The sequence below is a fragment of the Nestor notabilis genome, unplaced genomic scaffold (genome assembly GCF_000696875.1).
Source record: "Nestor notabilis isolate BGI_N333 unplaced genomic scaffold, ASM69687v1 scaffold21212, whole genome shotgun sequence".
NCBI classification, from domain to species: Eukaryota; Metazoa; Chordata; class Aves; order Psittaciformes; family Psittacidae; genus Nestor; species Nestor notabilis.
The window spans coordinates 4,717-17,321 of record NW_009918982.1 but is presented as its reverse complement, the minus strand read 5'-3'; the positions used below and the strand labels follow the sequence as shown (position 1 = coordinate 17,321).

The 12,605-nt window shown below is 46.9% G+C and overlaps 1 protein-coding gene across 1 annotated transcript; it reads left to right on the top strand.

Moving 5' to 3' along the window:
* The first annotated feature begins 220 nt into the window (after positions 1–220).
* On the top strand, positions 221–11,445 carry NKIRAS1 (NFKB inhibitor interacting Ras-like 1). The gene is made up of 4 exons (XM_010010017.1): positions 221–315; positions 985–1,104; positions 7,970–8,211; positions 11,031–11,445. Exons 2-4 carry the CDS (start codon positions 1,011–1,013, stop codon positions 11,268–11,270), a joined length of 576 nt encoding a protein of 191 aa, XP_010008319.1. The 5' UTR covers positions 221–315; positions 985–1,010; the 3' UTR covers positions 11,271–11,445.
* The last annotated feature ends 1,160 nt before the right edge of the window (positions 11,446–12,605 follow it).

Here is a 12,605-nt window from a genome sequence, read left to right as displayed (position 1 = left end):
CCGAGCGTTTCTGCGGCCCCGCTCCTGCCCGGCGCCCGCAGAGGGGAATGTGGGAGCAGGGAAGGGGCCTGGCGCTGGGGGGACTTTGTGCCACTCTCTGACTCCCTGCGGCGTCCGCAGCGTGCTGCTGTGGAGGTGTTGGGGAATCAAAGCTGGAATCAGGCTTTCCCTGCCTGAAAGTGCCCCCTGCGTCGCTGCGGGGTGACCTTTCCATCCTTCGGTGTATGTTTTGCAGGGCGCCCTGGCTTGTGAAGCGTTACCCGGCTAAACTGGAATTGAAGCAGGACAGCGCCAGCCCCTCCTAGTCCTAACAAGGTACTCTGCAGCTCTCTCTGGGGCAAACTGCTCTGAGCAACAAACTGAGAGTTAGGGTCCATGGCTCACTGGCACAGGGAACTGCCCGGCTTCTGGAGGCCTCCTGCTAAAACCAACCCTCATCCAAACTGATTTAAAGCAAACAAATCCCCCCCTGCTTCTGCCTTTCCTTTCCTGTGCTTCTGCCTTTAACAGTCCTGTTTTTGAGCTCCTAGCCTGTAAAAGCTAGACTCTTTTCATGCATGAAATAAAAGGGAACGAACTGCTGTCTTGCTGCAGCTCCAGAAGCCATCCTGATACCACCAAGACCCATCAGGCCCGCAGCAAACCCATGAAGCCAGTAACACAGGTCTTGCAGTGTACACATATACCCACAAACACAGTCCCTGCCCCGAAGGAAGGGTTTACACAGCTTCAGTGCTCATTGTCTCCCCGGGCCCGGCAGGACAAGTGTCGAGGCTGCGGGCAAGCATCAGCAGCAACAGCAGCAGCCTAAAACCTGAGAAAATGGTGTGGGAGGAAACTCTAGTCCTAAAAATACCAGTCGGTGGTGAGCGCCTGGGGGGGAGCTGTGCCTCCGAGCACCCGCTGCTTCCCGTTTTGCCTCTCACCTTCCCTGGGCTTCACTTGTGCCTGGTGCCAGGCTCACAGACTCCCGTGTCTGCACAGGGCGCACCTGCTGACTCTCGGGAAAGATGGGAAAGGGCTACAAGGTGGTGGTGTGTGGAATGGCCTCGGTGGGAAAGACTGCGATTTTGGAGCAGCTTCTCTATGGAAAGCACACTGTTGGTGAGATATTTTTGCTTTTTTGCTTCCTTTTCCAGCATCTTGCTCTGCGTGGTTCCCCCCAGAAAAACAGTAAAGGAGGACTGCGAACTGCACGGAGGAAATTAATGTGGTTTTGTTGCATTTCTGGGCAGATCTTGAAATTCATAGTCCCTTTTTAAACGAGGCTTGGAGAAGAACCCTTCCCGTGGTGTTCCCAGTTAGAAAATACGTGAATGTTTAAAAAGAAACAAACACAGAAAAGTAGGTGATGTGCTTGCTGCCTGTTTATGTAAGAAATATCTCGTTCCCTGAAAGATGCTGTAGATGCCTGAAAAATAAATAGATGTCATATGATGAGTGGAAGGACTATCTTCTTGAAGCTTTATTTTGCTTGGTTTTGGCTGATATTTAATCAAAGCGCTGGAAGGAAAATCAGCTCAGCTGTAGGTCCCACGTTCTGTGCTGAACTTCAGGGGCCAAGCTTGGAGTTCTCAAATAAATCCCCCTGTGGAAAAGGGACCTGGGAGAGGAGCATGGGATGTGTAAGACTTGCTGTGCACAAAAGAAAGGGAACGAAGGCAAAGCCAGCTTGTTTTCACACATGATTTATCTATGAGAGGAAGGGCAATGATCAGCAGGCTGACAAATTACTCCTGCCTCATCTAGAAACAGGGGCTGGCACCAGGGGTGAATCTCAGGGCTTTGGCAGAAGATGTCTAGTCAGTTTGTATCTTTTCCTTGGGCTGGTAAATGAAATGGAGTTGGAATAAGTTGCTGGATAAACACGAGGGTTTCTAGAACGGTGCTTTGCAGTCACTGCGCCTTTAAAATGTGTGGATGGGAGGAATTTGCTGGCAAAGCGTGATACAGAACTGCGTGCTAATGCCCTTCTTTCAAAGGATTTCCTCTAGTGTTGCAGTAACATCTGTTTCCAGCATCCTACCGAGCCCTACGCGCGTAGTCCTGTGTAGCTTTCAGCGTGAAGGTTGCAAAACCTGCAGGCTAAAGGTTTTTCCCTTTGCTACCAACCTGCCGCTCCTGTGCGCGGGGCTGGGTGACTGTCAGAGACACCCAAGCAGCGTGAGCAAGGCCACATTACTTAAATCGTATTGCCTTGCATTACTTCCTGCCCGGGGCTCCTATCAGTGACCCAGGCAGGAAAGATATTCGGGTGTTGCTGATCGGAGGAGCTATTTATGGAGCCAGCCATGTACATGATTATACAACGTCATGGGTACTGGCTGACATAACCGGAGGGAGGCCTCGTGCCCAAGGTTTAGCTGCGGGTGTCCCTCTGTCACTCCTGAGTGCTCTGCTCCAGCTCAGCCATTGTGCAATGCGGACTTCCCCCCTCCTTCCTTAAAAATGTCAGTTTTCCTTTCCTACAGCACTGCTCTTACGTTCTGGAGTTAACAGTAAGGGGGGGAGCTGATAGCAAAGCGAGGAGTGAAAGGGGAGAAGGAGGAAGGCAGTCTCCTGTTTTCTATTATTTTGGTCAAATCTTATTCCCAAAACATTTGGAGAAAGAGGGCAAATAGCAGAGTCAAGATCAGAGTATGGAGAGGGCTCATATGGAGCCACTGCAGCCTCAAGGGATGAGCAGCCGTGCCCCAGCATGTGTGTTTTGGGGGATTGACTGATACGTTGGTGTTCCTGTCAGTGCTGCTGAGTGGTCACCATCCTCCCTGCCTCTTCCTCAGCCCACAGACAGTTCTGGCAGAGAGTGCTGAGGTATGGGCTGCTGCAAATGGTTCCCAGAAGATCTTTAGCTACTGCTCCAATCTCTATTGCTTTAACCCTTGAACTGCAGAAGCAGGACACCACTGTGAGGATCCCACTGGGCAAGGACAGAGTTTGAATAAGAGTGAGTCTTTGGTTGCTCCTTAGCTGAGCTGCTTTATACTTCACAGACTCATTGCTGGTGCCATCATTGCAGGGGTGGCCCCTCCACGCTTAAAACGTGATTGCTAAATCTTGATCCCCGAGCTCCAGAAAGCTGGCATGTACACCTTGGCTGCTGGCCTCTGGCAGGAGGCGAAAGGGACTGGTGTGTTTGCTGGAAGCCTGTCTGTTCAGAGCCAGTCAGCAAGGCAGCCCACTGGGAACGGCGACACGGACACAAGCTGTTTCGAAACCTGTGCTTCCTGACTGACGTCAGGGGCAGCTCTGTGCCCGCTCCGAGGGCTGGGGAGCCGACGCGTGGAGTCTCTCCATTCCTGGTGGCGTCCACATCTCCCTCCTAGGGACAAGAAGGGTGCTCAGACTTGATCGTAGGCTCAGAGCAGCACAAGGTCTGGTGCCAACTCTCTGGTGTCCCAGCCACTGGCATGGGGGTCTCCTCCTGGCTGTAAATCATCTGTGAATGTGTGTCAGTGCTCAAGTGCCTCCTGTTGACTTTGCTGTCAAAAGGAGTGGTGGCACAGCTGCTCTCAGGGAAGTGATTAGTGTCCTTGGAGGTTTCAGGTTGCTATATAAAGCCCTTGGCTTTGAGCCTGTGCTCCTGGCTGCGTACTTGGTGATTGTGCTGTAAACCCAGTTGTACTGTGTTTCTGTTCCCAGAAAATGTTCACCTTCAGCTCTCCCTGGCTTGTCACAAATGAAGTCCCTTAGTGCTGCGTTTCTTACATGGTCAGAGGCTGGCACTCTTGCAAAGGCACTAAGATTGCTTGAGGTCAAAGAGGAAAAAGTAGTCAGGAGGGAAGAGTAGCCCCAAAATGGAGTATCTGTTCCTGGACCATGTGAGCAACAACCTGTAGTACTACACACCTTGGTGCTAGGCTTTAAAATCGCAAGAGGGGCTGTGTGCCTTGGGCCCTAGGAAGAGAGACGGCAAAAAGGTGAGCGACACGGTGAGAGATGCATAAAGCCTATTGCACAGCAGCCTCTCTGGCTAAACTGATACAAGGAATGAGACAAAACCTGAAAGCAGATGTTTGAAATGGATGCAGATTTAGCTTTGAATCATGCAGGGACTATATTGCCATAGGTCAGGCCAAAGAGGTGTTAAGGATTGCTCTGCTTGGCCTAAGCTCTCCTGGGAGGGCTTACAGGAGAGTTGCTGGCTAGACTTTGGCATGGGACATCTCTGTGAAGAGGATAGGTGTTTTTCCTTAAGCAGTGTCCCTGTTCAGTTATGGTGCAGAAAGGAGTCTTCCTTCTGCCTTTAAAATCTCTCTGGCCTCTTATCAGCAAAACAGGAGGAGATGAGAACACTTCCTTTGGAAAACACGATTTTCCTTATCTCTGTCTGCTGGCTGTGTAAATAGCTGGTGTGGCCAGGTTATTCCTAAGTAGCTACTTCAAATCATCTTACCAGCTAGGGATGAAAACATATATTGCTGCGGTAGAACCCATAATGAGAGAATTCGCCTTGTTTGGTCTCAGCTGAAGGGATTTGGGGTTTTGGCTTCCACAGCCCCAAAGATGTGGAGGCTAATTAACCAAATTATGCATTCTTACATCTTTGTTTCTTATATCAAAACTACATCCTGGTAAAGCTGCAGCCAGCTCGACATTTCAGAAATAGATGAAAATGGAGCTGAATGTATGAAAGTATGAGGGTCATAACCGTAGCCACTACTTGGTGGGACCAGGACTTAACAAGCAGCTAAATCTAAATAGACCAGCTCCTCTTGGGGTCTGTCCAGCTCTTCCCCAAGTCAGAGATCCTCTGATACGCTGTCATTTGACATCTAAGTAAGCAAAGCCTGTTATCTTGCAGTTTACAAACACAAGGGATAGCAGGCCTTAGGAGCTCTTTGCTAAATTCCTGCTGTGAAAAGGGAAGGAGAGATTACATAGGAGACTTCAAAAAGTACTCAAGAAGACACAAAACTTGGTCTGCCTTTATGTTGGACTTTATGGACTTTATGAGTCTCTTAGGAACTTCTGAAATTCTATCCATCTTGGAATTTTGCTTTATTTTAGTATTTGCAGTATCTCTGCCTTGCCTAGCCTGAGTGTGCAGTATTCATTACTGTATCAAGCCTTTTCCTCATTGGGAAGCCACCAGGGGTTGAAACACCTCCCAGTTTATGACTGAGGCTTCCCCTTGCAGTTCATTTGTGGCAGCAGTTGGTAACATAGACAAAGACCTTTCTGTTTCTCCCAAGACTTGCATGAGCTACGTAGGCGCTAGAGAACGGCGTCAATCTCCTGTCTATCCCTCTTTTCCCTCCCTAACTTTTCTTCATCTTTAGTTTCCAAAGGAACCACAGGGTTGCTCACTGTAACTGTCGTTAGTTCCCTTTTCCCCCCATAGCTTCGGAACCTGAAAGCTCGTCCCATCTGCCCGTTCATCTGTGTCACAGCAGTGGATGTCTCAAAATACGCTTCTGTAAATTTAGGAGAACCGGTAGCAGGAAGGAGCAGAAAGGCCTGTGACAGTGCTCTCCTGCAAGGAAAAGCTGCTCGAGCCGGTAGCAGCCTGCAGGGCAGCCACTCCCCAGCACAAGCTGCCTTTGCCCACCCAGCTGGGTGGAAGGATGCCTGGGGATGCCAAGGAAGGAAAGGAGAACTGGGATCCCTGTGACAGGAGGATGGGGTGGTAAAAGGCACCCTCCTAGGACAATGGGCTTTCCTGACTAGTTTTGCTGCTAGTACAACAGCTTGCCAGACACATAAAATCATAGAATGGTTTGGGTTGGAAGGGACCTTAGAGATCATCCACTTCCAATCCCCCTGCCACAGGCAGGGACACCTTCCACTGGGCCAGGTTGCTCAAAGCCCTGTCCATGTTTGAGGGGAGACCAGGAAAGTGTTTGAGTGCGATGGTACTCACAAGAAGTGTAAATATTGTTGTTGCATGTTGTGGCCAGTGTACGGTCTGGGCTTTAGAAGCAGGGCCTAGAATAAGGTGACGCAGGTATGTCTAAAAAATTATCTGTGTTTGCTTAGGAATCTACTTGAATATACTCCCTCCCCCAACGTACATAGCTGAAGCTTTACCTCTGGAATCTGCTACTGATGCATAAATTCCAGCTGCCTCCAAAGTGTCCTTCTCATTTCACATCAAAATTTGTTGCTCTTTTCTGCTGACTTAAGTCCTGGGTCTTAATTTTTCCCTTTGTTTTCAAGTAGGATGTTAAAAGACATAGTTTTCACTGCTACTTTTAATGCCATGAGAAAGAGACCATCACAGGAGAACGTGGATATATTAAAGACTATTGAATTACAGTGCATCATTTAGATGGTAAAAACCTGTACAACATTATTCATTGTTTTCTAAAAAGAAAACTTAGGTATTTATGGTTCATTCCTTCTTGCCAAAGTAGTGTTTACTGATGCCACGTATTTCCTTGACCTGTCTGTACAACGCAACGACACAAAGCAAGAATATAGTGCTGTATCTATAGAAGAGTGCTGTATCCACAAAGGGCTTTGTTACTACTTTGGTCTTAAAAAATGCCCTTGTAACACATTCTCCAGCTACACAGAATGTGTTGTGCTTCCTCTTTTTACTAACCTTATTGTTCTGTCCTTCCGCTCTTAGTTTTGCTCCTGCACATTAGCATGGTTATATTTGGAGGTGAGAGAAATTAATTTGTTGCAAACCTAGTAAGAGTTTGATCTATGATGACTGCACAGAGAGGGGCAAAAAGAACAGCTTGTGCCACTTTCGTGCACAGGAATGCTGCACACATCATGGGAAACTGTCAGTGTGGGTGGAATGCTTCAGCTTGTTTGTCAATGTGAAGTATTCTGAATAGTGTCATTGAATGTAGAAAATCCTTATTTCCAGAGGGCAACTAATCCATGATGTTTTCTTAAACAGTGCACTAATATGGTCCCTTTTTGGCACACAAAGACAATAAAGCAGGACTTGTTACTGTAGCCCTGCAATGGCAAACAATTCATGTATATAGGAGTGCGGTGGAGGCAAAAAAATGTGGATTGCAGAGGGTTTATATGAATACTTAAAACCAGCTCTGAAAGTGGCCCAGCTGCACTATACATAGTTTGCTGGGACCTGTAACCTTGTGGACCCACATCCAGGGGGAACACAAAGCTAAGGTGAGCTATGTGTTTTCAGGTTTGGCTTGGAAAAACTAATTTTAATTAGTTCAAAGTAAGCTGTCTTGAATTACCTCACATTCACTATGGCAAGAGGAAGGAAGGAGAGCCAGTATGCCGAGAGTTACCATGGAGCAGGTGATATATATGTGTGAAAGCCTTTTACCTTGTGTGTGCTCTTACCTCGCAGTAGATGAGCTTGCTTCTAGTAGCAAATCTGAGTCATTTAAATCCCTAAGGGGTGGAAAAAGCTCACTGTGGATTTAAGTAAATATAGCATGCAACTTTGCTTGCATGCAAACTTCCCCTTCCCTTGCTGGCTTGATTTTACTTGTTGGTTAATTGTACCACCAATACACATTCATTTCCAGAATTATTCTTTTGGCTTCTGCTTCTGCTGTATGATCCAGCTCAGTATGAAGCAAAGAAGTAGGCTCAAGATGTTAGTACTTGACTGTCTGGTGTTCCTTGGCTGTTCTTCCAAAAGGCTATGTTTGGGCAGGCCCATTTGCAGCATGTTTGGCACAGAACTGGTACTTTGGGTGGTTGGAGTTTGGGAAACCTAGGGGAAGAGCTGTATATCTTATCCTATCCTGAATGTGCATGTTGCTTAGATTAATTTCACAGGCATAATCATGTGTTCATGTATTAGATGGTTGTATTTACACACTGTCACTATTGTAAATAGCTAGTGCAGTGATCTGTGAATACAGCCCTTCATAGGGATGTCAAGGCAAGGTTGAGTCCAGGTCAAGTCACTCTGGAAAACATGCACTGAGAGCTATTGTGGGGTAAAATTCTGCTGTACTGCAAGTAATTTTTATAGTGGCGCTGTACTTACACCAGTTGAACTTTCCTGCTTGTTTTAAAACAGGCTTAGAAGAGGGTGCCACAATGGAAGATGTGTATTTGGCATCAGTGGAGACAGACCGAGGCGTGAAGGAACAGTTACGGCTTTATGACACCAGGGGTCTGCAGGAGGGCGTAGAAGTGCCAAAGCACTATTTCTCTGTCGCTGATGGCTTCATTCTTGTGTATGCGGTGACCAGCCTTGAAGCTTTCCAAAGAGTGGAACTGCTCAAAAAGGAGATTGACGTTTTTAGAGACAAAAAGGAGGTAAATGCACAGCACTTTAACTGCTTGGCTTATCGCTGTACCAGTGAGAGAAAATTAAGGTTGCAAAGCGTAGAGTTTGTTTCTCTAAAGCTCGCATACAAAAGAAAATGAACGTACCCATAGCTGTGGGCAAACCAGCAAAGGAGGCTTTCTCATGCTGGGGAAGCCTAATTCACATGCCATGCAGGTCACGCAAAAGAATGTGGGGTTTTTTTCCTCCTTACTTCCTCTACTGCAGCTAAAATTCAGTTAACTGAATGCACCAGCCAGGACACTTATGACTAATAAAACATATGGTCTACAGCAGTGCAGTTCATGTTTTTTTTTAGATATTGTACATGGGAAGTCAAGTGCATAGAATAATATAACGAAGGGTATTATCTTTGTTTGTTTTGTATTCATGTACTTGATGGCTTACAAACTAGTGTAATTGACAGTGGGTCTCCCAGACATTAGTCAATTGGCAAAGCAGCTTTAATGTATTTTAACAACCATATTGAATCAATTCAATTGTGTGAAATGACTGCTCTATTTTCCCTGAGAAAGCAGCTAGTGTTTTCAGCTGACAGTGTTCCAGCTTAGCTAAACAAATATAACTTGCATGTGGCATTAGCATTATGGCATTATGGCTTTTCCTACAGTATCTTTATATTCTTGAGTAGTTTTCCCTGTTAAATGTCTTTAGCCTACAGCTTTCCAAATGTCTGGTTTATGCTGTTAAAAAAATAATAGAAGCACATGAAGAATTAATTGGATAATGGTAGGGAGAGACTTTCCAAAAATGTATCTCGTTCAGTACTGACAGCACACAGGGTGGTGGAGGGAGGCAGGCTCCAAGTCTGACAGCAGCCGAATGTGCCATCACGGGAGAGGTATGTTAGCTTGTAGGGCTGGTGTGAGCTGCAGGCTGTCACGTATATCTGGGACCTGGGAGCCAGTCACAACTCCCCTGCAGGGCAAGGAAAGGTGGACAAGCAGGAAGGTTTTCTCAGGCGCTGTGTTTTTTGAGGGCCCTGATGCGTTATGTTATGGCACGTTGTAATGCAGAGAGGGAGTCACAGCCCAAACAGGATCTGTGTCCCTCTCTTCTGTGTTACCTGCCAGAACTCCTCTCTTGTTGCATGCAGGTATTTTATAAAAGAGCCAATTTGTTTATCCTTTGGCGGAGCTTAAAAGTGTTGCTCTTGACTGGGGATGGCATAGTTGAAAGAGTCGTGCCCACAACAAGCTGGGGAAATTAGTTTTATTCCTGTGATTTATAGTCCATATAAAATAGGCTTTGAAGCATAGATAGAAGGTGAGCTTAGGAGTCCTGGCTTAAGATAGCAACAGCAGGCTTAAAGTTTGGGCTCTGCTAGAAAGCATCCTTAACTGAATGAGGGATCTATCTCCACACATGGTGCTTCTGAGCTGGCAGAACTTTACCTTGCTGAGTGGCACAGTCGCCTGTTGCGTGGCAGATGACAGCGTGGCAGAAAGCACTGATGGCTGGTTCCTTGCCTCTGCTCTCCAGCAACCACCTTAAAGCCTGGCCAAATGTTATACTAAATAGAGGTTGTGTTCTCTCATACTGACAGAGTTTAACCATAGGTAAAATTCAGTTGGAGCATGTGGTAAATGCATATGAAGGTTTTAGCTTCTTTCAAAGCCTTTGCAGAGGGAAAACATATTTTCCCAATCACCCTGGGCTGCTATAGAAAGGAAAGGAAGCCTCAGACCTCACAGGAAGAGGACAAACACCTCTAGCTGCTAAGAAAAAGACATCCTGGGGTTAGCTTGATGAATAGGAAAGAGCAAGCAGGTGTGGCCACAGCAAAAACCCCAAATTGTCAGCAAGAGAAAACTTTGTCACTTTGATCTTTGTCAGACCACTAGCGTAGAGATGAGACTAGAGTTTGACTAAGGACCGTGAACTGTAAGTATGGGCATGGCTTCCCCTAGGAGCTGATACTGGTAACATGTTTTCACAAAATGGTTAACTTAAAATAGCAGGAGCAGTAACTGTAAGTGGCCAGCACCGCCTTCAGCTCTTCCTAGAACTGAAGTACTGCGCAGGCCACTGAGCTCAGCCACACTGTACTGTCCTGGTGATACAGAAGTCACTGGATGGATCCTTACAACTAAGCTCTGTTTTGAAACAGCTGTGCTGCTCTAGTTAGCTAACCAGTTGCTCTCGAAACTGCTTCTGAGAGGATGGTGCTGGTGCTTATCTGACCCTTGCAGCAACAGAAGACTGTCCAGATAGGTCCCTCTGGTGGCTTTCCATGAGTGCAGGCAGCTGGCTGGGCTGAGAGACAGCTCAGCCTGCCCGGGCTGCTGGCACAGGCTGCCTTGTGGCAGGGTTGGCTTTATTTGTACTGTGGGCTGGGGCATGCTTGGTTAAAAACAAGCTGGGCAAAATACACAGTTGTGGGGTCCAGGCTTTCTCTGCTGCCATGCATTTTTTCACCTCTCAAGCATCTGCTGCTCTGACCTACTCAGATGTCATGTTCTTATCGTTTGTCTAGGGCAGGTCAGTTGCCAAGTAAATGGAGAATAGGGCTGTTTAACTTTGGCTTTCTCGGGTATTGCTTCCCTTTAAACAACTGGGGGGGACAAGGGGAAGTCCTGCATATCCTATGATTAAAACCAGCTCCCACACATAGATGAGGCTAATTAGAATCCCAAACCCTGATCTTCCAAACCACATGCAGCTTACCTTGTGCCAGTGCTAAGTTAAAGAACAGGTCTGAACCGTGTTGCTACTTGCCTGTTGTTTAAAAGCACTGTAAGTGGTGCGTGCATCGTGTACAAAGCTTACCCTTTTGTTTTGCTTGCAGGTAACAGTTATTGTCTTGGGAAACAAAACTGACCTCGTGGACCAAAGGCAAGTGGAAACAGAAGCGGCACAGCAATGGGCAAGGGCTGAGAAAGTGAGGCTGTGGGAAGTGACTGTGACAGATCGGAAAACGCTGCTTGAGCCCTTCACCTTCTTAGCTAGCAAACTCTCCCAGTCCCAGAACAAATCAACATTTCCCTTGCCTGGAAGGAAGAGCAAAGGGAATAACTGTGATAACTAAGCTACCTAAGCTGCCAGGTCACAGCCTAAGTCCTTTCTGTGCCATATGCTTCTCACAGTTTCACTTAAAGCAATAATCTCATTCAGCAATAAAACCTGCAAGCTTATCGCTAAGAGGTATCCTTCCTTCTCATGGACTTGGCTTGATAAAGTCACTGGTGATAAGAGCCCTAAAAAGCATTTAACAGGAGGAGTTATCTTGCAACAAGGGTTATGGAGGAGGGTAGGACAGGTGGACACCTCTCTAGTTGGGGCTTTGACTGTGCCTGGATACAGCCATGTCGAGGGACAAATCAGCATGCTTATTAGGCAATCCCCCTGCAGAGCTATAGCCTCTAGTCACAGATAGTACTGGCTGCAATGAAGCATTCAGTCTGGAGAAAGAATATGTTTTTAATGGCAACAGTCCTTTTACCTTTGGCTTTAAACAGGGCCACAGGGCTTTTTGATGCTGCACGAGGCTGAGTTCAGTGTGCTCTTGCAGGAGGAACAACTACCAGCAGATCGAGCTGCTGAAGTTCTGCTAGTGTCTGGAACAAAAAAAAAAACAAACAAAGAAAAAGCCCCAAATCTTGTGGGAGATAATAGAACAGATCTACCTTGACAGGAAACTTGTCAGCAAAGTCTGGCAAGTAGCGCTTTCAGCTCAGGAATTTATTTGTACAAGCCAGAAAAGCTCTCGGGGCACTCACTAGTTTAACTGTGACCTGAAGGATGACATAGCTGTACGTGGTTTTGTTCGGCGTGTCCAGTACCAATCAGTCACATTCACATAAGTGATAATTTTGCTGAGAAACTAAACGGAGCAGTTCTGTATGCAGGAGGCACTGCCGGGGCTCTGCTTAGTGCACTGCATAATACTCCCACTTAGCTGCAGTAACCCACCCTCCGAATGAAGCCACAGGCTGGATAACCAGTACAAAGCTCTGTATTACTTTATGGGAGGGGCTTGGGAGTGTAGGATGCTGCCTTGTGGGTACATCCCCATGGCAAATGCCCAGAAATACCTGTACAAATGGCCTCGGTCCAGCAGCAGGAGCACAACTGTGTGTGCCGTGTTTGACTCTCCATGCTGGTAAACCCGTGCTGCAGGAATCTGCTGTCCTAGGTCAGCCTGTCAGTGAACTAAATTAAACTGGATATAGAGGGACAGAATGAGCAACCGTTCATGGATAGAGTGGTCAGCTTTCAGCCTCTAGCGACCTCTTATGCTAACTGATACTAGCTTTTCTTTATATCTGAAGACAATAGAGGGGAGAGGGAGTGAACCGAAGTACCCACTTCCATCATTGTAATGGAAATACTTGTAAATTGTTGTAAGCTGGGACTTGAGTTG